The sequence below is a fragment of the Pelecanus crispus genome, chromosome 10, assembly GCF_030463565.1.
Source record: "Pelecanus crispus isolate bPelCri1 chromosome 10, bPelCri1.pri, whole genome shotgun sequence".
Taxonomy (NCBI): Eukaryota; Metazoa; Chordata; class Aves; order Pelecaniformes; family Pelecanidae; genus Pelecanus; species Pelecanus crispus.
In genome coordinates this window covers 13,287,288-13,313,837 of record NC_134652.1, presented here as the reverse complement: position 1 = coordinate 13,313,837, position 26,550 = coordinate 13,287,288, and the positions used below count along the sequence as shown (strand labels likewise).

Here is a 26,550-nt window from a genome sequence, read left to right as displayed (position 1 = left end):
AATATTTTCAGTGCTTTTAAACTCCAGTGTGATTTTTTGTGTGTCCTATGAAAGTCTGCTGGGGCGGCTAGCCCTCCCGCAGCCCAAAGTGCTAAAAGAGCAGTTAAATCTAAAGCCAAGAACCCTAAACTCTCCCCACCTTCCCCAGCCCTCCTCCCCCCACATCCCAGCCCACCCCTCTCCCTAAAGAAGAGAACCCCATGCATATTCTTGGCCTATATCATTATGAATTTTCTACAAATTAGAGACAGATCAGAAAAAAGAGAGAGTGGAGGGGTGAGGGGAAGGGCTGCAGGAGTGAATAGTGGTATCAGTTCCTCTCCCCCCACCCCCCACTAAAATTGAACACCTGTACAATGCAGTTCCACTATGGTCTCAGTATAATGTCCACATGCACAGGCTTAAAGCTAAAAACCCTTTGTCATCTGAAGAATTAAAAAGTCCAAATGTAGTGAGCTCTCCTCTTTTTTATAGATAGATACATGTCGGTGTCCTCAATTCAACCATTTACATAGGTAGGGATTTCTTTTGTGCTCTGGGGCTCAGCAGCTGTGGAAATACTTCCTGTGGCAAAGAAAGAACAAAATAAAAAAGTCAGTAAATAACAAGTGCATTTAGCCAAGGAAGATATTTGATGGTATCACCTTGCTGGCCTTTGGGATTCAGCTGCTCCAGACTGACACCGTTCTTCCCAGAAATGTTTTCTTGTCATTCAAAACACTGAAGGTGATGTCCTGTTCTTTTGCTAATGAAGATGATTCACCCATGTTGAACAGAAGAGGGAAAGGCCAGAGCAGAGGGGTGGAGGGAAGGAGGGGTTGAGGTCCTCAGAGGAAATGTGTAACTCATTTGCAATGATAAGGTGTTGGAGATTTCATAAATAACCTTAAGCTTTGCATTTGCAAAAGAAGAGCCTAAACTACTCACATCCAGAAAATAGGAACTGTGGGTTTTTGCTGCCAGAGTTTGGAGAGAAAATTAAATGATTTAGGGACATTCATTCAGATTCCTCCAAGGAAGGATCCCTGAATGTTAGTCAAAGGGGTTGAAAAAACCTGGCTTCTGAACAAGCATACAAAAGAGAAACACCCAATTACAGTCTTGCTTTGTTTTCCCAAAAGAAAGAAAACTCATTAAAGAAGAAATTGCTGATTTCCAGAAAAAGATGAGGTGGTTGTATGGGAGAGTGAAGAGCCTTTGCACTTTCTATTCTGTTCACACCTAGGTCCAGACTTTTTCATTTTGTCAATGAGCTCTGATTCAGTTTTCTCATTCATCTTACTGACAGGAGGGAAAAACACTCTTAGGAAGTTTGTTGGACTGATTCCTTTTGATAGAGAATTGAGTTTATGTATCCCACACATTTACCTTTTGTGCTTGCTAGTGCAGTGCAGCTAGTGCAAACCAAGGAGTTATAAAAGGCCAATTTCTAGTTCAATACAGTGTCCAGTAGCACAGCTGAGAAACACGCAAAATGCTGGCTATTGTAGAAAGCCAGAAATGCTATAGTTGCACCAAATGAAAACCTACCCCCAAAATGGGCTTTTGACTACTCTTATCCTAGATGCTGCAAGGGTTTAGTTTACAACACCAGCAAGAGCAGTTTTGAAGGTACCGAATAGAGTTAGCAGGTGACCGACTCTTGCTGCTTCAGTCTGAGTGACCTGTGGAAGCATGTGTTTCCCTATCCCTGGAACAGCATGAACCACGGTCATTACATTCTTTTAGAAAGGGGAAGCTTAAAGCCCATCTAACTCTAGAAAGAGAGCTCCTGACCTGAAATTGGGTGTTTCTCCCTTAGCATCTTACATCAATTTTGCCTTGGAGGCTTCTAGGGGAAAAAGGAAAAAAAAAAAACCCCAAAAAACCCAAAAAAAAGAATTGTTAAAGTTTAGGACCCACCGCTCCGGGTCTTGGCTTGAAACCTCTTGGTGATCCACAAGCCTTTTGGAAGTCCTCTGTCCAGACTACCTTGGTTGCATTTCCTTTCCTTGGGTTCTGGACTGTGGCCTGGGGTTGCTCTGTATGGGGAACACCACATGGGAAGGTTGGTCCCCTCACTCCATCCTGTGTTCTGCTAAGCAGGGATGTCCAGGTCCGCTGATGAATAGCTGCTTTTAAAAGCTTTTAATAGCTACCAGATCTCTCCTTGGTGAACAGGTGAGGAGAGATCAGTATTGATTGCAGTGGGGCTTCCAGCTTAAACATCAGTTTCATCAAGAGACTTTCTTCTTTTTCCTCCCAGGTTGCTTCAGAGGCCACAATCTTAGCACATCACATTCCCTCTTTTAATTTCCCTTCCTCTTGCTCCCTCTCTGCAGTAGCTATGACTCCAAGCCTGCTTTAGCAAACACTCCCATACATTTTAGGGACATCCTCAGGTGGGATCTAAGGTTTGGTTAAGCTGATGAAATTGTGCGAGTAAGGGATCTAAGTTACGACTACGCTTCGCTCCTGTCTAAGTCAAAATAGCTATAAACTTTAATTCCTTTAAAATATGTCCATGCCCTTATTTGCAGGGGTCCAATACTGTACCTCTGGTCTGGGCCTGCAGAACTGTCACCTCACAAGTGAAGCTGAGCAATGACTGAGCAATGCTGGCTTCAGCAGAACATGTCCCCAGGCTGAAACCTCCCTGCTCCATCCCAACACTTTTACTGTCAGGGTAACAAAAAACATATAAGCATGAGCAAATGTGTGACTGATCCCAGTACACCCGCTTCATGTCTATTCACTTTAGGTCTTATGAAAGCCTGCTTTGCAAATTTTCAACCACAGAGGCCTGTGGGAGAAATTAGCCTGAGGGCAAACCCAGCTGTCCAATGCTGAGATCCCAGGTTTTGCTCGATTTCCTTGGGAATCAGCCAGGCTAGCATTGCTGCTGGCAACAAGGTCTGGCACCACACAAAGGCCACAGCAGTCAAAACATCAACGAATATTTAACTTTTAGATCTGACTTACCGAATCACCTGCTCACCTCCATGTTCCAGGTGAGGGTGGCTGAACTTCTCCTGGATGTGGGGTTTAGCCCCGCAACTATATCAGCCCCAGCAAAATAAATTAAATTGCCTTATAGCGCAAGTTAAGTGCCAGCAGGATTTTTGAGAAGGGGAGGGGATCTACATAGACCAACTAGGAGAGAGAAAAAACCTAAAGTTGTTCCCCTCCTTTTAGCACATGGCAGTAAGGGAGAGGGAAGAGTTAGCAAGGTTTCCTGTAGCAAAACTAATGTTGCAGCAGAAGAGGATGGGAGGAGGAGTGTGCAGGAATATGGGAAGCAGGGAGGCTGAGAAAAGGGTTAGCCAATTATAAGTCAGTCTGACCAGCTGCAGGATGCTGCAAGTTATTTACCTATGGGCTGGACTTCCAACTTCTCATCTACTAGTTGCTCAGGGCTCATCAGCTCACTTTGAGGGACATTAGGTATGCTTTCCCTCTGACTGACTGGACTGACCATCTCTTGATCTTTTTCATTCTGCATCTGTGCATATATATTAAGGCCAGGAATCTTCCTAAAACATTAACAGAAACCATCATTGTGGGGTACTCTGGCAGATGATATAGTATCAGCTTTTACAAACCAAGAAACAAATCACTGCGAAAAAGAAAATCCAGCAAAACAAAACCCAAACACCTCAGTGAAAGGCAGCAATAGGGAGAAGGAAATGGCTTAGGGACAGTCATACCTTTTGAACTTGTAGATTACAAACACGGCTAGTCCCACAAAAACAACAGAGAGGAGCATCAGCATAGCTGAACCGCTGTGACTAGGAGTGATGTCCACCAGGGGAGCTGCAAGAGGGGGGAAGAAGGTTAGAGCCACCCCCAGCCTGGAGTGAAAGTTGCTCCCTCCAGAAACATAGTTCATTCTCCCCTGCTTGTAGCAGGCCTCATCTGTCCACATATCTCCAGGGCTTCTCTCCCTTTCTAATCCACCTGGGAAGAAACCTGGGTTCGGACCACTTGTGGTGCTCAACCTACCCCTTTGATGTGAAGTCCCATAGCTTTCTCCTTAGAGGCCTGTCTTCTCTGGCCTATTAGAGGACTGCCTGAAACACACTCTCTCATATGCAGACAGTTACCTAAGGTAGTTGCAAACGAGGTCACTTCGGTACCAAAACTGGCATTTTCTGGATGACCCTGGAGCTACCCATGGGCTAACTTGTCATGTTAACTTTGTATTTTGCTTAGAGCTAGTTTGGGTAGCTCCCAGTGCACAGTGAATAATGAGCAACTGGCTCCTCAATTTTACTGAAGCAACGACGCTCACCAAATGTATTGTTCTCTGCTCAATCCTGTTCCTTCCCGACCAGAAGTGCAGTGCCCTTCACAGACACTGCCTCAGCAGCCATGCCTTATCATTGCAAGCTACTCTCACACCTCTGACATTTTCAGTTTCTTCCTTTAACCCTTTCCTACTCTTCTGAACATGTTCTATTTTCTTTCCCCTGGTGCCCTGCTCTCTCTCCCACAAGTCTTCCATGCCAGAGAGTGCACAGTTTCAAGGGAAAAAACCCACCAAAACCAACCCTAATCAAACAAAAAGTCTCCCTGTGCTTCTCCTCAGAGTTTTGCTCACCACCTTTTCACTGCCCCATGCAAAATAAGGCCATACAAAACAGCAAGAAGCATGACTTTCCCAGAAATACAAAGTAAGTTGTATTAAATAGAGTTTCCATCACTCATACACACATAAAAACAGAAAGGCATCTAGCATCCAAAAAGCGACACACATAGGTCCAGTAGTCTCAGTTGTTCATGCAGACATTAATAAAACATACTGTAGACAGACATGCAGCTGTAGCTGTGCCATTACATGGAGCTAACGCACACAGCAGTTACATCCTCACTGACTGTCTCTATCTGGCATCACACACAGAACAAGATGTAGGTAGTGCCTTCCTCTGCAAGACAGCGAAAGTTAACTTGAACTGCTGTCATACACATCCTTTTTCTCTTGCCCCTCTTCACATGCACTGAACAGACCCACCCTAAACCAGAGCCAGAAGACACAAGAAAACATGGACACACAAGCACTTACTCAGGTACACACATCTCATGCACACACATTTTCAGCTGTCACACCCAGCCTGATAAAGCTAAAATTTACAAAGGGAAGTGAAAAACTTCTCCTTCCCACATCAAGCAGGCTATCCTCAGGAAGGTGAGGCACCGGGATGAAATGATCCATTATTAAGAATTCCTCACATATCTCCACTCTGTCCCCTTTGCATCTGTTTTTTGTGGGTCTCTGCAGTTCTGTGGGATGACAAAGTGGCTCACCAACCGATTCAGGCTCAGCACCACTCAACGTCCTTGTTACAGTGCTGCGCTGAGAGTCTGGTAACAGACAGCTACTTAACTGCTTTGCAAGGAATATTGGCATATTTTACTCTGCCTTAGAGTTGAGGTTGGTGTCTGTTAGGTTGGGGACATTAGTTTAGCCTGGAGAAAAGGAGGCTGAGGGGAGACCTTATCACTCTCTACAGCTCCCTGAAAGGAGGTTGTAGTGAGGTGGGTGTCAGTCTTTTCTCCCAAGTAACAAGCGATAGAAGAAGAGGAAATGGCCTCAAGTTGCACCAGGGGAGGTTTAGATTGGATATTAGGAAAAATTTCTTCACGGAAAGGGTTGTCAAGCACTGGAACAGGCTGCCCAGGGAAGTGGTTGAGTCATCATCCCTGGAGGTATTTAAAAGATGTGTAGATGTGGCGCTTAGAGACATGGTTTAGTGGTGGACTTGGCAGTGCTAGGTTAACAGCTGGACATGGTGACCTGGTGACCTTAAAGGTCTTTTCCAACCTAAACTATTCTATGATTCTATTATTTTATTTTTTCTTTCATGAGAAGAAGGAATGAACGTGATGAATGGATTGCAATCTGTTGTCCATAATTGCCATAAATTAATCTTTCCTCCAGTGTAGTTTGAACAAAGAAGATGGAGGTGTGAAATGTGCTGAGCCCAATGTTTGTCATTCTTCTGTGCTCCAGGGAAAAGCACATGCTCACATACAACACACACACACACACACACAGAGGCTCATTTCTACAGGTTCTGCTTGAATGCCCACACCAACCTAGTTTAGATACCTGCACTTTTGCTCCCTGCAGCTCCTCTGTTGCAGAAATTTCTGCTGCACATGACCAGGTACACACACAGGGAGGAACACACATGTGCACTGAGGCATGAGAACGTAATTGTAGGCATACATATACATATGTGTGCACTTACACAAACACATGCTGAGCTTTGTGGTTCACTCAACTGCAGCCCACAGCTGCCCGGAGTCCAACACAGAGTCATAGTGAAAAGGCTGGGAAAGAAGGGATACCATAGACCAGAGCAGCACCTCTGGGCCATGTGCATCCCCACGGACTGTGTTTTCTAGGGACTGCTTCTGGTGCTGGCTTGTGTTCCAGGTTTCCCTGCTTTATTTTATTTAATTTTTTTAATAAAACTTGAATTTCAAAAGGACAATTCTTCTTCTTCCTTGACAACCAAAACAACAGTCTTCAGCAGCAAAGTAAATCTCTTTTTTGACATTTTGTCAAATTCTAAACTACTCACAAGTTTTGATGTCATGAAATTGGGCCTTTCATTTAGACAGGGAACTGAGTCATGACCTCTGCAGCTTGATAAGGAGCCATATTCCCTCAAAGACCTCACAGTGGCTGCTCTCTGGGCTTTTTAATATCTAGTTTGGCAGTCCAGGTTCATTTTGCATTCTTACTGAATCATATTTCTGCAAGAGACAAAATCCTGTAGTGTCCCTATAGGACATTGTGAAGCCAGTTACAGCAATCACTCACATCTCACCAGAGGCTTCAAAGTACAACAAAGCCTACCTTGCAGGACAAATGAGTGTTCGCATCTATTATGGACAAAAAGTACTTATTCCTGGTGTGTGCATAAATACAAATAAAAATGTGCATTTTCAGTGACCACAAAGATCAGTTATTTACAAAGCATGCCTGAGCCAAGCACACTCTGGTTTCAGCCTGAGCTAGCAAGAAACAGGCCACCACGTGCCCAGAGGCCATACCACTGCTTAGCACAGCAGTGTGCTACACCGACAGACCCTGCCTTTTGGTTCACGCAGGGCAGCAGACAAGGCTTAGTAGCCCAGAAAGGTGCTACAGTACCTCCACTAACTATCTGGCTTTGGGACTGGAGTTACCCAGCTTTTAGCCAGCTCTGAACATGGATGCAGTAGCTGGGGTCCCTGTGTACTCCCTCATGCAGAGATGCCCAGAATTCCTCTCCAAGAAGCTGCAGGAGGCTCCTACATACAGCACAATACTTTGATTCAGGTTCATCCTGTATTAAAGGCAGGGCTGGAGATGTGATTTTAAATGCCATCTGTTTCTACTACATGAAATCAGGAATGTTCTTTCAGTAGCAAGAGGTAAAGGTGAGCCTTTCCCAGCAATAGCTACTGTGATTCCTATAACTTATTAGAAAAGGCCTAGAGGATAGTCAGGGCCAGAGGAGTAATTTCTAAACGTTCATTTGGGATTTGATCTTGACTTTAATGAACATTGACCAAAATGGAAAACAGCCATGTGCATAGAGTAAATGCACAGAAACAAATTTCAAAACTTATGAGCAATTGCAGGTAACTCTGTGTTTGAAGCTCACATTAAGATGCTTTCAGATAGCCGCCTTCTCTGATATGGGCACTGAGCATCTTCTGAAAGTACATACAGTATCACTGGTCATTGTTGAAAATTCAGGCCAAGGATTGCTTCCCTTGTAACAACTATTATGTAAATTGTATATTAATTTAAATCTGAAATGTAAAGTCATGCAATTTTTCTATGTCACATGTCTATTACTTTTTTGGGTTTTTTACAATCTACAGAAGAAAACAAAGTCAAAATTAAAGTGACTTCTCAAGCTTTTGTGTTTTTTGTTGTTTTTTTTTTTTTCTGTAGAGATTAATCAGCTGTTCTGCATCTCTGCTTTTTTATGCTTGTGGTTCTAACACATCTAAAAGTAAGCATCTGATCATCTGTTCTACAGCTAATAGAAAGCAGAAACATGCAGCAATATTCCCAGCACAGGTATTAGCAAGTTCTGCTTAGGAAAAATGAAATACTGCAAACACTAAGGTTTTCTTCTGGGTGGATTTAAATGCAGTCACATTACAGCCCTTCTTAACAGTCTCTTTCTCCTTCCCTTTATGGACAAGGCAACACATGGACTGACACCAGCTTGGGCAGACCTGTTCATACCATAAAAAGCTGGTACAAGTGACCTGAGGGAGTTTTTTTGCAAGCTAGCAAAAGCAGCTGATACCAACTGATCAGAATTATCAGCAGCTCCTGGAGAAAAGGAATTCCTAAGAATCCTGAGCATGGATTTGTCCATCCCATCTCCTGTAACAGTTAAATAGGGCCTGTGCTGTGAAATGAGGGTCTAGCACGCAGAATACACAGAGACGCATATAATTCAGTATCAGGACTTTGGAGATGGTTCATTTTGAGATAGGATCAGTTAAATTCCAAACTGCCTAATCTTGTGTGTGTGCATATGTAAATTGATTCTAGTCTTTCAGACAGCTGAACAACTTCTGAACTGTGCTTAGTTGCCTTGAATGTTCGTTGACTCTAGAATATCTGAATATATCCAACGCTAGCTGGTAACCTTTGCATTGTGTGATCCAGGCTGAATACGCCATGGTGCTGCTTAGCTGCTGAGGATTTCAGAGACAGCCAAGAAGTACACACTTCTACTGCTAGTTATGCTGCATTTCCAACAACAACAGAAAATGCTTGCACATAAGTAAACAAAAGCATAAGCTGTAAATGCAAATGACACTGTATCTTTTTGACATGATAAAGAAAGGGGAGGTGGAGCAGGCATTTTAATGTTGTTATTGTGATATAAAAATAAGAAGGGCTTAAAATACAGCTGATAGCACACTACTATCATCAAGGAATATACTGCTTGCTGTGCCACAGAGCAACTGAGAGGGTGTACACAGAAAGACGATACTGACCTGCTGTTAAATGGGCAGCATGGACAAGGATTCGAACCCCTGGCTTCAACTCAAAATGGACCAGGTTTTGGTTCAGTTTCTGGATCAGCGTTTCTGAAATCTGGAAAAAAAGAGAAAATAAGAAATGTATTTTTTCTTGATCATTGGTTTAGAATGTCAATAGGTAGGTAGGAAATGGAGCTGCATGCAAAGCAAAGATTTTGCAGAGGCACCAGACTTTCTGAGCACAATTTCCTATCACCTTATAAAGAGAGGGTTTGTGGCAGCTGAACACTTCTGCCAGTACTATGTCCAGAGTGGTTTGTGTATGGTTAGCAATGACTGATGTCAATAAGTTGTCCTGTCACACCTCTAGGAGGGGCCCAGCAGCAAAAGGGAATTGAGCCCTAAAGGAACATTACACCCACATGTACAAGTGTCTGCAGGACCAGCCAGCAACAGCACATCAGTGAACTCCGCTTCCTACTGTCATGGTTTAACCCCAGCCAGCAGCCAAGCACCACGCAGCCACTCGCTCACTCCCCCTACCCCAATGGGATGGGGGAGAGAATCGGAGGAGTAAGAGTGAAAAAAACCACTCCTGGGTTGAGATAAGAACAGTTTAATAATTGAAACAAAATAAAGTAAAATAGTAGTAGTAATAATAACAATATAAGAATAATAGTAATAATAATATACAAAACAAGTGATGCACAATGTAATCGCTCACCACCTGCCGACCGATACCCAGACAGTTCCCGAGCAGCGATCGCTGCCCCCTGGCCAACTCCCCACAGCTTATATACTGAGCATAATGTCACATGGTATGGAATAGCCCTTTGGGCAGTTTGGGTCAGATGTCCTGGCTGTGCCCCCTTCCCAGTTTCTTGTGCACCTGGCAGAGCATGGGAAGCTGAAAAGTCCTTGACTAGCATAAGCAGTACTTAGCAACAACTAAACCATCAGTGTGTTATCAGCATTATTCTCATCCTAAATCCAAAACACAGCACTATGCCAGCTATTAGGAAGAAAATTAACTCTATCCCAGCGAACCCAGGACAACTACTCAAGCAAAGAGCAGCATTTCAATTGTTAACACTCGTTCACTCATAACAAATAACTTCTTTCTTATTGAGTGGCCAGCTCTATGATCTTAGAGCATGTTCATAACACATGATATACCTGAATCAAAATGAATAGTTTAAGGCCTTACCACAGCTTCCACTGAAATTTCAAGTCCTAAAACCAAATTTCTTTTCATCCAGCTCTGAGTTTCAAGCCAGCTGCTCCCTGATCCTTAAGTATGTACCAGAACCAGCTCAAATCTGGAAGTGTTTACCAACTACAGTGTGGCTTAAACAAAACGCATGTTCCATCTATTCTTATGGGTTACACACAGAGAGAACATACTCTTATATTGTCTTTTTTGTGGGAGAGATATTCCACAGAGCTTTTAGATCACTAAATTATCTTGCCATATCTCTGATGGCAACAATAGAGCTCTAGCAGAAATGAAGCAGGCTATTCCTCCTTAAAGGACACAACAGAAAAGATGAGCATTTGCTGAGATAAGACCCCATGAAATCTGTATTTGTACAGTGAAGAAGCCAAGCTTTGGTCCAATCTGTTGGCAAACATTCCTTTTTTTAAGTCAGTTTCTCACAATATGCACAGAGCCACTTTCTCCATATCACTCTTAATTATATCCAAGAAGTTCCAGGCATGTTGACATTAAAAGCAAAAATCGAGATAGATTAATAAAGGAATGTAAGCCTATAGAATCACAGAATCATAGAATGGTTTGGGTTGGAAGGGGCTTTTAGAGGCCATCCAGCCCAACCCCCTGCAGTGAGCAGGGACAGCTTTAACCAGATCAGGCTGCTCAGAGCCCCGTCCAACCTGGCCTGGGATGTTTCCAGGGATGGGGCCTCCACTGCCTCTCTGGGCAACCTGTTCAAATGCCTCACCACCCTCATCGTAAAAAATTTCTTCCTTATGTCTAGTCTAAATCTATTCTTCTTTAGTTTAAATCCATTAGTCCTTGTCCTGTCACAACAGACCTTGCTAAAAAGATTGCCCCCACCCTCCTACAGGCCCCCTTTAAGTACTGGAAGGCCGCAATAAGGTCTCCTCGCAGCCTCCTCTTCTGAGGCTGAACAACCCCAACTCTCTCAGCCTGTCCTCATAGGAGAGGTGCTCCAGCCCTTGGATCATCTTTGTGGCCCTCCTCTGGACCCGCTTCAACAGGTCCATGTCCTTCTTGTGCTGAGGGCCCCAGAGCTGGATGCAGTACTCCAAATGAGGTCTCACCAGGGTAGAGTAGAGGGGCAGAATCACCTCCCTCGACCTGCTGGCCATGCTTCTTTTGATGCAGCCCAGGATTCAGTTTGATTTTTGGGCTGCAAGAGCACATTGCCGGCTCATGTCCAGCTTTTCATCCACCAGTACCCACAAGTCCTCCACAGGGCTCCTCTCAATCCTTTCATCCCCCAGCCTGTATTGATATCGGGGGTTGCCCTGTCCCAGGTGCAGGACCTTGCACTTGGCCTTGTTGAACCTCATGAGGTTCACACAGGACCACCTCTCCAGCTTGTCCAGGTCCCTTTAGATGACATCTTGTCCTTCTGGCATGTCACACATGGTGTTGATAGTTTGTTGTGTCTTTTGTATGTTCATTCGCTATATGTTTCATGTATGTCACATTTTCTTACAGCAGTGAGCAATTTTCCAGTTGAACATAGCCACTGTTCTGCATGTTGGTTTGTTAGGGAGAGATGGCTGGAAAACTGCAAAAAAACCCCCACAACCCTTAATACACAGTGGCTGAGAACGTTGTGTTTTTATAGCCATGGCAAGATCAAGAGAAACTTATTCTAGTGCTCACCACTTAATTTAATTTGTTTTAAATAAATCCTTATTCCTTCTTGAAAATTAATGAAAAATTGTCAGAAAAAAGAACATTCCAATAATTTTTAAACCATCTTTTTCATGTTCTTCATTTTTGTCTGGTTGAGTTATTTCAGTAAACGCTACTCAGATATGATTAGATGTTCTTTGGCTATCATTCATCACAGTATGAGATTTATCTGCCTCTTTTATTTTTTTAACATTCTTAATGGTTCTTTCAATACTCTTGGCTTGTACACTTCATTTCTGGCTGCTGATCATTTGAATAGGTGCCTTTGGTCCAATATCAATTTGGCAGTAACTCTTACAGGCATTTTATTTATATTTTTTAATATATCTCTTTAAAGTTTACAATTTTTTCATGGGTGCCAGAATGAGCAGTAAATATATTTCTCCCAATAGCAAGAAAAAATACCACCTGCTTACAAAGAGCCATCTGCTGAGCTCAGAGCAGCAGGGATGGTGACACAAAGATGTGCAGTACATCAAGAAAGCCTGGGAAGCAAATTATATCCCTCTTTAAGAATTTGAGCATATTAATAACTAAGACTGACGACTATAAAGAGTGCTCCATCTCTAAAACTGGAGCAACAGATGCAGATCGATATGTTGTAAGCCAGGGACATTAACGGCTCATGGAAATAATGGGAAAAATATAATCCTGACCATTTCCAGTCCCAAACATGACCTAATAACTCTCCTCCATACTCCTGCAGGAATCACCTTCCTTTGTGCTCTGAGATTTTGATGCTGCTGGGGCAGCTGAGCCTATGAAAAAAAAGCAACCACAAGACAGTAAACTGAAGAAAAGAGCCAGCCGCATTGTGTCATTCCTCTTCAACACATTGTGATGGCTGCACAAAAAGGTCAGGGAAACAGCAGAGGTAAAAACCATACATGATGCCTCTATACAAAAAGTGGCTTAATGTGATGTATAACTGAGAATGCAGCTAGCAAATGTTGCTATCTAGTATTGGAGAATGGTTTCATCAAGGATTCGGGCAAGAAATGGAAGGAGAACCTCGAGAAAGTCAGCATGAGAAGGGACCACAGATGTTGTTTGGCACCAGTGACATGAAGGAACACTGGGAGCTCACCTGACCTGCCTGAGGACTCCTGCAGTGCAGAGTGAGGAGGGCAAAACAACAGCACTGGCAGGGATGTTACAGCTGAGAGGTGCCATGGCAGCCTCCCAGCAGGCAAGCTGAGTGTGTAAGAGAAAGCTCAACCAATATTCTTGTCTGGCAAGCCGATGAAAAGGAACAATAGGAAGGGGAGAGGCAGTAAGAGTGAAGTAAGAAGAATGAAGAAAGGCAGAGAGAAAAAGTCACAACTAAAGCTTATTATTATTTTATTGCATTGTTATCTGATCATGAATGAGGACCTCATTTTACTACATCCTGTACAAATGCAACTCAGAATAAAATGATTTCTGCTTGAAACCAGCAGTATCTCAGCAGAAGCTTGAAATAGCCACCACTATTGGTGGTTCCAGGACTATATGCAAAGTGTCAAAACAGGCAGCAACTGTTCATGGTGCTCAGAGTATACAGCATATTTCCTTGGCTCAATTAACTATATGCTCTCCCAGTGGCTTTTTGGGTGCAGATTTTTTTGCCTGGGTCTTTATGGAATCTGAACAAGTCAAAAAATGAATAACAGCCTGAGACCTTCTAAAGCGCCAGAAGTTCTTGTGAGAATCAGACATCTGCCTTCATCAGGCAGCTCTGGAGATTGTGACACACACTTCTGAGGGAAGAACAGATGCATTCAGATGTGTTTTAAAAATGTTTGCTTGCTTGGCACAATATTTTCATTTCTCCTTGCATGGAAAGTCAGATTGTCTTCGGAAAAGACATATAGACAGTATAGAAAGAGGAAGAAAAATGCATTTCTGGACTTAAAAAAATATCTGAAATAGAAACCACATAGAATGGTTTATAAACTTCAGTATTTGAAGTCAACGAGCTGGTTATGCACAGCTAAAGGGCCAAACTCACGTTGGGATTGGACACTGCTCCCCAAAGTTGGACGTGACGATGTTTCTGGTCCTCACATGGTCCCAAGGTGATCTGTGAACCACAGATCACTCAGGACACTCACTCTGAGATTGGAAAAGTGCCTCTTCAGCCTTTCTTATTCTACCAAGTCTATTTCTAGCTCAGAGGATCACAGGTTATCAGACTTCAACCTGGGAGTGGTTGTGACTCTCATATAATTTGTTTACAATGTTAATAAAGTGTCTTTGAAGTAAATCTCCACACAATGCTTGATCTCACAGAAACAGAGGTAATGAAAAGGTTTCAATGGGAAACATTTTGCATCTTGTGCCTCCCTGTATTTCTCCATTCAAAGTGGTACCATGGATGCATTTTTGTTTAAAAAGCATATAAGGAAACATCAAAGTACTTTGTCCCATTTCATAAATAGCTATGCAACTCTAACTGAACAGCTAGACCTTCAGCTGGGGAACAGGTTGGCCTCAGGCCTGTCCCAGTTCCTTTCTCAGTCCTGGAGATGCAACTAACTCAGCTGAAGACAAAACTTCTTAGAATAGCAACCTCCTAATTTATAGTCTTCAAGAGTCTCCCTTGTGAAAATAATTAGCTTTCAGAATTAGTTGTGGTCCTTAACTGAGCCTCATTGACTTTATCTGCTTCATTTGCAGAATTAAGCATGATGTGCAAAAATAATTCAGTAATAGAAACCATTCTTCATGTATCATTTTTCATCAAAGGACACATAATGAATAATAATAACAGACAATTTGTGAAGGAACAAAAGAGATTCCAATTTAAAAATGGAACAAAACAAAAATTAATTTGGCTTCTCCTAGCATTTTGTCAGAATTAGGACTGTGAAAGAACCATGTGCACCAAGAAACAGAATTATCACTCAGATGGGCATTTTCCCATACCTTTACTGAATTTTGAAACCTCTAGTGTAAATTGGTTTAGACTAATTGAATGTGATTCAACTGTGCCAGTATGTACTAGCTAAGAATCTAGATAGTTTTATAGATACTGTGTAAGGATTTCAACTAATGAGTGCTACACTTCTATCCAGTTCATTGAGTAAATCAATAAACAACTAAGGAAAGAATTATACACATTGATTGGTAGGAAGCAACTTGAACCAGCATTACAAAAGTGAATCAGGAGTCAGGGCAAACGTGGATTACTTTAAACTGTGCCACTCGCCCTGCATAACCTTGGTTACTTCACATGAGGCCTCCAAAGCTTGCTTGCCTCAGCACTTAAAAGAGCATAATCACTGACTTACAGAGTCCAGCAGGAATTTCTTGAGATCTTTTAATGAAAGTTGCTAAATTCAAGCTGCCGTTAGTATCCAGAGATACCATGAGAGCAAAAGGCAGAGGACATTCCTGTGGTTACTCTGGGACAAGAACTGACCAGCCGATATGAAAACCTGGACATAAAAGCCAGGATCCCCTTTAGATGAACAAAGATGACTAGTAGGAGTCTTGAGAATCAAGGGCTGCTCTGTACATTGAGCAAAAGATGAGAAGGTGAGAGGGCTGATAGTCATATGGCAGGAGATAAGTCAAAGATATTACGGCAAGATATATAGACAGCCTCTTCTACAGCACACAAGTGGTGATCAAGAAAAGCTGACTAAGGAAAAAAGCCCTTGGTACAAGATCTGCTGGTTCATATTACTCCATTCTCTCCCCACCTGCCTTTACTTCTTAAATACTGGCCCAATCTTCCCTAAGCACCTAGTGGAAGACTTGGTCTGCATACAAAGGTACAGATGTTAAAAAAAATCTCTCATAGTAAACACTAGATGATTTACCCCTCTTCCTGGATTTTAATTTCCAGGACTGACTGGCACCATTTTCTGTAAGATTTGAAGGTGTTCACTCTCATGATCTTGCTGCTAAAATATTTTGCTGACAGGCACATCTGAAATACATCACAGGAAAGAAAAGTAGTGAAAATAAATATTCTAAAATACTAAAGCTTAGGAGGGTGCGTGAAAAAAAAGGTATAAAAAAAGACAGAAGCTCCATCAGATACAATGAAGCAGAAGTAAAACTAAATCTACTTTAAGGAATGAATCCTAAGACATATACACATACAGGCTTCCTGAATGCCATTCTCCATAGTGATAAATTCGCCAGAGGTATTTCATCTCCCCAGTTCATCATTGCCCATTTGACATTCAGTCATCCATGTCATTTCCCATCTCTTTGGCTGGATACAGACACTGGCCACAGCTGCAACATGTTGAGCACAGTTGGCTACCAACCAGCTGGTGTTGCTACTTGCCAACCACTTCATCATGCTTGCTACGCTGATGATACTTCTTTCCAGAGAAAAGATGAATGGCCTCAAATGTCATTAGCTAGTTGCTCCTACATCTATTTTGCATTCTGCTTTTACAGTTATTTTGAATAGGCCAGGTAAAAGCATGCAAATGAAGAACTAAAGGGAAATGCATGAAAACACTGAAACCTTTACTTGATATGAAAACATCACTTAAGAATTCTCATGTATCTTCTGCTTACATTTCATTTGACTAACAGGAGACATTTGCTATGTTTGACAAAAAGCCTCCACTAGTAAACAATGTGAAGAGAAGATAATTTGTGAAATGCATAAAAAAAAAGATAACCCTTCAGAATCTTCCTATAGAGTAAAACCGTACACAGAAATAGAGTAATTGTATCTGTGTATTTATATCACCACCCTCTACTGGATTGTAAGTAGAATATCTATCTACTTCACATTCATTTTGAATTGGATTGGCGCTAAAAATTACTCAAAAATGACTTGAAATACTACTAATTAGAGGTTTGCCCTTCACTAAAGAGAAAGAATTTGTTGCTTTTGAAGTGGCAGATCTGAATTCTGCAATCATCACATTCACCAAGCCCGTCCATAAAGATGGTGTAACAACTGCATGCCTGCCCAAGTGGCCAATGGTAATTCTGGGTGGCTGTTTTTGCAAGATTTGGGATATTTTAGTGGTGTTGCAGTGACAACATGCAAATCAAACAGCAGTGTTTTACAACTGCCAATTATTTCTACATTTTTAAGCAGGTTGGTAGTCTGTCCTCAGTTCCTGTGAAAGAAAGCAGGGTAACCAAGTGACCCAATTAAAAAAAAAAAAGCAGTCACAACATTCTGGTCATAAATACAAGATTTTTTGAATATGCAAAATGTTTTGGGCTTCTGCAGGATGAAAGACCTTTTGATTTTTATGAAGCTGTGAAGAATAAGTTTACACTGACTACAGAAAGTGGAGTGGATGAAGTAATCTGAGGTCCTCAAAAATTCTGTATTTATGTATTAGGTGGAATTGTCCCATGCTGCTCATTGGGAAAACTTCCCCAGCCTCATGCATAGTTGTTTTTTTCAGCTGTCAAGAACAGCTAAACTTTTTAAAAGGTACTTTAATCTCTCATGGGAAATATCAGGAATCCAGAGGTCACATTTCTAAATGTAATCTGTAAACAGATATGACAATAATTGGTACTGTGTGTAAGCAAGGAGCAAATGACATCTAGCATCTAACCACGGTCTCAACAAGAGCGTGAGATACAAATGCACCACCCTAATGGAAAACTGCATAGAAATGTATATTTGCCAAGTGAGATGCTGGGCCTAGGACAACTTCCGCAGTCCCACTATTACTGTACCCAACAATTCATGGCTCACTGTGTTTAGACTCATAAAATATGAGTGGTACAGAGTAGTATTACAGACTTTGACAAATGGGAAGCTAAGACCTCCATTTTCAAGGGATGGTGGATATCTAGCTGCCTCTGAAGCCAATGGGGATTATGTACCTAGAGACCACAGAGTGGCTGGGACAGAGAGACCCAAAAGGTATGCTTAAAAAGGCAAATGAGTATGTATCAGATAAAAACAGACCAGCTTAATCTGCCTCAAGGGGAAACAGCAGAAAAGTAAGCCCCCCATGGTCATTAGATATGTAGCAGATTTATTAGTAAATACAAAAGTACATGAAACCACATATACCCTTCATTATTACCCATGGCAGAATAATGGTCATCTAGCTCAGGTGATGAAATACAGCTTGGTTAAGCAAGTTGCCCAAAAAACTCAGAGGTGCTCTGTAACAGATATGGCCTGAAGAAACTTCAGGAGTTTCACGTGGAGAGATGTAGTTTCAATTCCCTCTTCAGCTACTGTTTCTATCACTTTTCCCTTACTCCCACTCCATCAGCTGTCTTCAGCCTTGCTTGTTCTAGCTAACAACAGTTGCATGCACCACCCACTTGATTTACATGGCTTCTCCCTTTCAAACTCAGGTTGGATGAAGAGAACATCAGGACCTCAGAGTGTCCCTTGCCTCTGTTCTGGTACCTGGCACGTGAATATGGTGGGTTCAGGACCATATCACCACATCCATGTCATACAACCACAAGTACATATGCTGACTTTAGGAGGCTCTAGCAGGAGCGGAAGAGAAGGAGGGGGCTGTAGCACACTTCATTCTTCTGGTAAATCTGTGCCTACAGTGTGCATGGCAGGTTTCATGCCCTTCTGTGGTGTTTCACTCAATTTCACCAACTTTTGATTTTGACAATGAGTTAGGTTTTCCCTCCCTTGGGTACTGAAACAAGGGCTTTTGCAGAATAGAAACATTAATTTCTGTAATTCTTCTCCATCTGATCTATTCTGACTGCAAGTTTTCCAGGGACAGAAACTATTTGTCACCATGTCTCTGGACAGGCTCACCACGAGTCTCAGGTTTGGAGAGTAGCTTCCACCTGTGATATGACACCATGAAAAAAGGAACCTATATAATTAAGTGCTTCTTTAAGAAACCTTATTCCATTGCAGTGTTTGTGCAAACTATTTCCATTTTGTTCCTGTATACTTGGAAGTTTCTCTTCCAAATTAGAAAAAATCATCCAAAATTACAACTCCTTTGGGTGTGCACCTGCAAACACACAAACTCATATACGTGCCTTTGAATAGCTTGCTGCTTGCTCATGAACACAAAACAGATTTCTCTTCCTACTAGAAAAGAACACTATACATCATAAAGTACCTAAGAAGCAACTTAAGCTCCCATCAGCAAAAACATCTGCTCCCAGTACTCATCTCAGTGACTTCAGGCACAGGGAAAAGCTGTTTGAATGGGCTCTGAAACACTTTGGGAAAGGGATAGTGAAAGATTACAGGACAAATGGATGACAAAACAGGAACAGTTTCAAAATATGCTTCAGAGCTGAGGCCAGAGACACCTTTTGGGGCTCTCCTTAGGCAGTTCCCACTGAAAACGATGCCATTTTCTACTGGAGTAACTAGGAAGGGGAAATGCCGTACCTGCAGACCAGTAAGAAAAACATTCTGATCATCCTGATGGGAGCAGGGAAGATACTTCACAAGAAACAGATGGCTGCAAATGGCAAATAGTTTCTCTCTCTTCAAAGGTTACCGTTTGGACCCTGCAGGATGCCAGAGAAGTTGCTAGAGTCCCACTGAAAATGACATTTCTTCTTGTCCATAAAAAGGGTCATGAGAGCACTGTCAGGGCTTCTGTTCTCCACAGCCACATAGACTCCGTTTTTACAAGGGGAAAAAAGAAAGGGACAAAGAGAGGGAGTAATTGGAAAAATACAATAAGCTGCTGAGTGCCGGAGGGGTGCTGGGTCAGATCTAAATTTGAAAGTTTATGGACTGGCTTCCTTGCCAATTTGTGATGGAGGAAAGGAGAAGGGGGATGAAGGAGAAAAGGGAGGAAAGGTTTTGCAGAGCAGTAAATCTCCATCTTTTTTGTTTATTACATGGGTGGTGAAAATTGCAGAGGAAAGTCATTTGTCAAAAAAAGATGATGGCTAAGGATGCTGAGCAAGGGAAAGCTTAAGAATATGGGTGAACTAGTGGCTTAAGGTCCACAGCTAAGTTAACAAGGCTTTAGACCACTGCAAGAAGCAATTGCAACAGTCATAACAGGTCAGGCAGATGAAAAGGCTATTAGAAAACAAGAATACAAGAAGGGGAAGATACTGTTGATATGGGCACTGATGGAAAGACTTCACTCATTCACAAACTGAGGGACAAATCCAAAGAGAAATGCTAAAACCCTTGTGCCATCCAGTGGAGTAGCAAGCATCCAGTAAAGCTAAGGATTTCACCAGAGCATTGAGGCTGGTATTTGTGAGCTGATGACGCCCTCTACCCCAATGCTCATATAGCCCATACCAACATGAGGTGTGTCTGCCTGAGCTACAGACATGCTGTATGGGGAGGAAGAGGTACAGTGGTGCTTCACTCAGGGCTAGTTATCTTTGCCCCTAGAATCTGAGGTAATAAGCTGAGAGATATTTCAGGATTTTTGCCCAGCACAGTATTTTATCTTTTAGTCACAATCATGCTAGGCCCACCTGGTGGGCAGAACCTTTTGGGTCTGCAGGGAGATATAGTCCTCTAGTTATAACCTGCTTCAGCCTTGCACAGAGAAAACAATCCATAGTGGCTGAACCCCACTGCCAGCATCATGAATAGGGCTAGCAGACAATCCAACCACATCCCTGTGCCTTAAAGTAACGAAGTTCTGATCGCCCAGGTCTATGACCCAGCTCTGTCCTTCAGTGCTTTCTAGACTCCTGACAGCCTCATAAACTTTGCCTTACTCCAGTTCATGTTGACAGGAATCATTCCCTAAATCCTTCCTGCTTTCTTCCTACTTCCATGAAGTAGAACAGAACTTCAAAGAGAGACACATGACATCATACAAATTTATGCCAATTGAACATTACTGAGGAAACCCAAATGGGAGTCTCCACTCCTAAATACAGCTCCAAAGCCTGTTTCCAGTGTTTGGGAGGAAAAAAAACCCTAAACCACCAAAAAACAACCAAAAAACCCAAAGAGGATGTAGCATGTACCACAGTCATTGTTTAGATCCCAATGAGTCAGATGTGTTTGTACCATAATTATTTGTTCTAACCTGTCTTGGAAATCCCGTGTGTATATATATACACACACACACACACACACACACACACACACACAAATGCATAAACATACACTTCTCCAAGTAATGGACACAATACCTGCTCTAGGTCTGCTGCTGTTCTTTTATTTTCTCCTGTGGCATCTTGAGATGGTAAAATGAACAGTTCGGCAGATGTGGGCAGACTGGGGAGCACTGCGACCAGAATATGCTTGCTTGAAATACCTGTTGCCTGATACATAGACAATTAATGGACAGATAAAAAGTGGGGATGGAACTGAATGCTGACAGCTTCTTTGCTAAGGCATCACAGTACTTACACAAATGACATAGGGTATATCTGGTACAACAGGGAGAATCTTGTTAAAATCCACTGAAGGTAAAAAGTCAGAGGTTAATAATTTCCTGATCTAAGCTATTTTACCATGTTCTCCAGTAAGATATGCAGGGTCCTAAGGCAACAGTGATAATCAGACATGCTAAAAGGAGCTCCTAAATAACAGTTGCATATGGTACGATTTGCTTTGCCTAAATTTAGCTATTTTAAAGTTACCTTACTGCCCAAAGTTAGTCCCTGAGGTTCTTCATTTAGTCAATAGTAAGAAGCTGCATGTTAAAGGGCAAGGTATGTGGGCAGAACTGCACTCCAGAGGTGACATTAGCCAAAACATCTTAACAGCCTTCTGGAGACTCAGGGAGAGAGAAGATGATGAATCAAATTTGAATCCCAAAAGCCAAACAAATTCTTATAGTTCACATCCTGGGTCAATTCTACAAGTTAATGAGGACCCTCTTTTTTTCTTTAGGTGTTAAAGATTGTACTAATCTGCAATTTTTTTTTTTTTTGTCTTGTTGGCTGAAAATCTTAAGCAACCACTTAAAACCCAAATCTCCCTTCAACATAAATTAGCCAAAATTCAGAAAAAAGTACCCCACAGGTGTCACTACCAGGGTCATCTCTGGTCATGGGTTTCAGCTGCTGTTACATTACACAATCAGATTGTGGAGCTGTTCTCCAGAAAAGGAGCTAGTTTGACCTTCAGGAAGTTTTGTGAGCCAAAAGAAGAGAAACATAGTTTGCTGAATCTTCCTCCATTGCCTCTTTGTGTTGTGGATTAAGCAGCAAATGCATTTAAATCTCAAGGTTTTAATTTAAATCTTAAGTTTCCAAGTGCTGAATTTAGTAGGTCACTTTTAAAGGGGGGAAAAAAAAAAGTGCCCTCACATATAAGGGCAGAGACCACAGCAGCTGGATGCAGCACAGAGATTCCCCTGCAGTCAGGACTTGCAACCCTCTCAGACATTAACTGGACCTAGAGTGAATGAATTCTTCTCCCTTGTAGTTCAGGAGCAAAGACTTGGAGCAGCTGCTCATTGAAGGAAATGATGGACAGAGGACACGGAGTCAGCAACACTGACTACACATCATCATTACTTGAGCTAATTCTGTGGCTATCCCATGCGTGACTGCTGACAGCCCAGGGAATACCCTGCGGAACTATGAAAAGGGAACCCTTCCCCTCGACTGCACGTCAAGGAAAAGCACGTGGTTTTGTTGCTGTTGTTTTTTTTAATGTGGATTTAGAAAAAAACCTATAACAATATAAAGGTCTCATACATTCTTTCCAAGTATTCTCTGAAGCCAGGGCTTGCATTATCTGTGCTTGCCTAACAGGTTGTTTTAAGATGTCAAGAAAAAGACACAGTATTACCAGTTAATGGAAAATCTTCATTTTCTGAGGCTGGAAATGATTTTTTTTTTTTTGTCTGGAAGCTTTTGGCTGATCTACTCATTCATTCTTGTCTTCTTCATCAAAAGCAGCAGACAGGACTCAGAAAATCAATGATGTGAGCAAATAATTATGATCATAATACAAAATAGCATATTTTGTGATAATCTGAAATTATCCCTACTTAGAAAGAAGATCAGATTTTAGTAGAGAACTATAATTCCTTATGCAGAATTTTTATCCAAGTCTATGGTACTCTGTAATAAGAATGTAATACTTTAATAAAGGTTCATAAAAATTCTATAGCACAGCTATAATTTCCTATTGAATTATTTAGTTATTCAACTCATTTTTATACAGTTTACTTAATTGCTGTAGAAATCTATTGGTTTTATCTTTAATTTTTACAGGAACTTCTCACAAAGGCTTGTTCAAGGTGAATCATTTAGCTATATAAAGAGGGATAATTAGCTATCAATTTTTTATTTTTTTTTACTCAAACAACAAAAAGACTCCTTGTGTTTTCACTGCTCTGCTTTGGGAATGTAGCCTTGGTACTGTAATTTTATAATCCTTTTCTTACGGCTTGATTTTGTTTTATTGAGTTGTTTATATTCTGAAAATTCATCCTGAAGATAAATGGATCCTTGAATACTTGATACAGACATAAATAAGTCAGAAGAACAAGCTCCAGAAAAATGTGGGTTTTTTTTTTTCTTTCCTCCTCTCCTCCTGCTTTTTGAGGGAATTGAAGAAAAAATCTCTGAAACAATCCAGTCAAGTTTGTGTGCACCTGATTAGTGCACAGTGTTTTTCCAGTCTTTTTCCACTGATGATGCCACAAATGAATGTATAAACCTGCTAATAACATCTACAAGCTTTGTATCCTTTCAAAACCTGAGTATCTTTATTTTTTTTAAAAAAAGCAGAAACTCTTTTTCAAACAGTTCCTTTCACTGTTTTTCTGCTGAGCTGAGAAACCCCAGCTGTCTCTTCTAACTTTTCTTAGCCTCTCAGTTTGAAATCCAAGTCTTCAGCCACACAAGAATATTTTTATGACATTCTGTTCCACAGTTAAAGAAGGAGCTTCAGAGCTTCTCCATAGCGTTGATGGGAAAAATAGCATCCAATCCTGACCCATGAACCTCATGCTATGTGAAAGACATAAAACACTTACTGTGGTGCTCTTCTCTGTAGTAAAAATTGTTTTCTTTTTGGTCTCCTAAGCTTCCTACAGCATATTTGTAATTCCATTAGAATAGCACTACTTTCTACTGCTGTATAAGAATAGCAGTAAAAGAAGAATTGCTATGCAGTAGTAAAGACATTTGTACAGCTATAGGTAGGTATAAGTAATTTGTTTTCTATATGCCCTTTTCACAGAAATGTTCCACATAATCCACTGTCATTAAAAAGAATAAACTGAAGGCTGACTCTGAGCACCAGATTGTCATAGGATGGGAAAATTTCACCTATCTAAAATTTAGGATTCTGGCCTCAAACACTAGTCTAGCCTTCTTTCATAGTTGGTAGAAACAGAGACACACCCTGAGAGAATAGCTGATCCAGTCCTAATGTAGGCACAAAGCAGAAATTAGAACCATTGTAACGCAGGTTATGAACATTGCTTACCTCCACCAGAGCTCTCTGGACTACTCTACTGATGTCCTTTCTCCACTCTGGGATATCTGGATTGTAGTCATCCAGGTTTGGAGAGAATGATAACCGCAGGGACTGAAATTGTTCTGCAGGTACAATGACATAGTAGTGAGTAAAGACTGTGAAATGCCTTAGTGCCAAACAAGTGGGCAGAACATAGTGAAACCTGCTCCAGCTCATGTTTTGCTTAATCAATCTGCAGGTGATGCACAGACTGTCAGAGAATCCAGTAGTGTGTCTGAGAGATTCACTGAGAGATCTGGAGAATCTGACAGATTCACAGCTCGAGTGTCACGGAACTGAAAAGGGTGATCAGTCCTTACTTCAACAGATGAATAGCACTGGAAAGGGGGCTGTGTTGGGAATGTAATTGAAATGCTGCCTTAATCGTGACTTCTGAAGCAGGCAAGCCCTATGAAAGAAGCTGTAATTGTACTCTCATAGACATGCCCCAAACACTTGAAATCTTAACTGGGAGAAGACAGGGACAAAGGTGGGGAGAGGACTAGCCTTGGAAAATATACTTCTTAATCTCTGTGGCTGTTAACAGAGCTGCCCACACTGATCACTAAGACCATGTGCTTAGTCTAAACACCTAAAACTGGGATTCCCAGTGGTTCTTAGACTACATCTACTCCATATGATATTTGTGTGCCCTAATTGCTTCTGAGGCCTGAGTACAATATCAAATCAGTACAGATTTCTGTACAGAACTGGAGCACACAGCATTGACTTATCTTTCAAGCTAAGCAGCTTTTGTATGAGTTAAGAAGTCTCTACTGGCCAGGAAGAGGGAAAACCAGCTCACAAAATGACCTAACATCTTGACAGTCATGTAGGATGACTGAATAGTGATAGAGCACATGCAGAGGGCTCTGGGAAGGAGATCAATGTTCTGCAATCATCTCAATCTGGACTAATGTCAGTCAGTGGCCTTCAGAGATGTTATGCTGAACTGATAACACTGGAACTGATCCTATAATCTCACTCAAAGCATCCTGGAATAAAGACCTCATGTTGCTGCCAGCCAGCCTGGCTCTCTAGCTCTTGACTACGGAGAATCCTATGTGAAATGAAGGGGGAAGAGCTCACCATACACAGCAATAGTCTTTGTATCCTGAAGAATGGTGTTTCCTGCTGAGACCTGAACGGTGATGGTGTTCATCCCTTCCACAGAAAATGTGAATGTGATGCTCCCTTCCAATGTGATCAGTGGCTGCAAATATATCAGAAAAGGATAAATTAAGTTAATTTGGCTGGAAAGGAAAAGCAAAAATGAGTTTGGCTCTCTAGCCTATCGGGATGGTCTGGGGAGTCCGTTCCATCTTGGAAACTTAAGACATAGAAGGCATCCTGTGACCTGGAAGCCTATTTTCTGGAGAGGGCCCAGGGATCCAGTTGGGGATGTCCTCCTGAAGCTCAAAGTACGGTACTATAGTTTCCAAAGGAGCTTAGTTTTAAGATTCCAGTGTTTCCTTCCCATTTAGCATGCTGGCTGTTCTGGATCCCATGTTAAAGTGTCCATCTTTGCTGCACTCCCCAGAGAGGCCCAGATCCTAATTTGAGGGCCTGCACGACTCATTGCTCAGGTGTCACACTCCTTTCCCAGATCTAGCTGTCAGTGATTTGTTTAAGATTGCTCAAGGAGGTTGTGACAGCACAAGGAGGCAAATTAAGATTTCTCAGTTGTTCTCCATGTTATCCTTAGACACGGAGACGTCATTTTTGGAAAGTGACAGTATTTAGAGAGGACACAGATCCCCTCAGCTTGCTTCGCTGCACCAACCATTTTATCAATGAGTTGTGTCCCCTTTCAGCAGTCTCTGCCCTAACTTCTGTTTTTGCTTATTAATGAACTCTGGGTGAGATCTTCAAAGCACCCACTATTAAGTGAAACTCTGTTCCCATTGCAGTCTGTAGTAAAACTCTCACTTCAATGAGAACAGAGTTAGACCAACTCCGATCGCTTATGAGCTTAGCAGATCAGAGGGAAGGTTAAAAGGTGACAATCACAGCCTGTAAGTACCTCTAGGGGGAGATGATTTCTGATAGTACAGAGACTTCTTTAATCTACACACAAAGGCATAACAAGATCCAACAGCTTGAAACCAAAGCTAGATAAATTCAGACTACAAAAAAAGTGTATATGTTTAATGCTCAGGATAATTAGCTGTGGGGAAATACTTGGGGGAGAGGGTAAGAAAGAGAAGCAGTGAGTTGTCCATCATCCGAGGGAAATTATTAATGCAAAACAACAACAACAAAAAGTCAGGTCCTGCCTTAATCACAAAGAGTTAAATAAAGCAGAAAGTACTGA

The 26,550-nt window shown here is 41.8% G+C and overlaps 1 protein-coding gene across 1 annotated transcript in view; it reads right to left on the bottom strand.

Moving 5' to 3' along the window:
- Positions 1–507: 507 nt before the first annotated feature.
- Positions 508–26,550, bottom strand: part of SORCS1 (sortilin related VPS10 domain containing receptor 1) — a 305,005-nt gene continuing 278,962 nt past the window's right edge. Inside the window, exons 21-28 of the mRNA XM_075718060.1 lie at positions 25,326–25,449; positions 24,207–24,319; positions 20,945–21,076; positions 9,001–9,100; positions 3,687–3,792; positions 3,352–3,512; positions 1,903–2,021; positions 508–564 (exon numbers count right to left, since the gene is read on the bottom strand). Coding sequence (XP_075574175.1) covers positions 508–564; positions 1,903–2,021; positions 3,352–3,512; positions 3,687–3,792; positions 9,001–9,100; positions 20,945–21,076; positions 24,207–24,319; positions 25,326–25,449 — 912 coding nt within the window. The remainder of the gene's footprint in view (positions 565–1,902; positions 2,022–3,351; positions 3,513–3,686; positions 3,793–9,000; positions 9,101–20,944; positions 21,077–24,206; positions 24,320–25,325; positions 25,450–26,550) is intronic.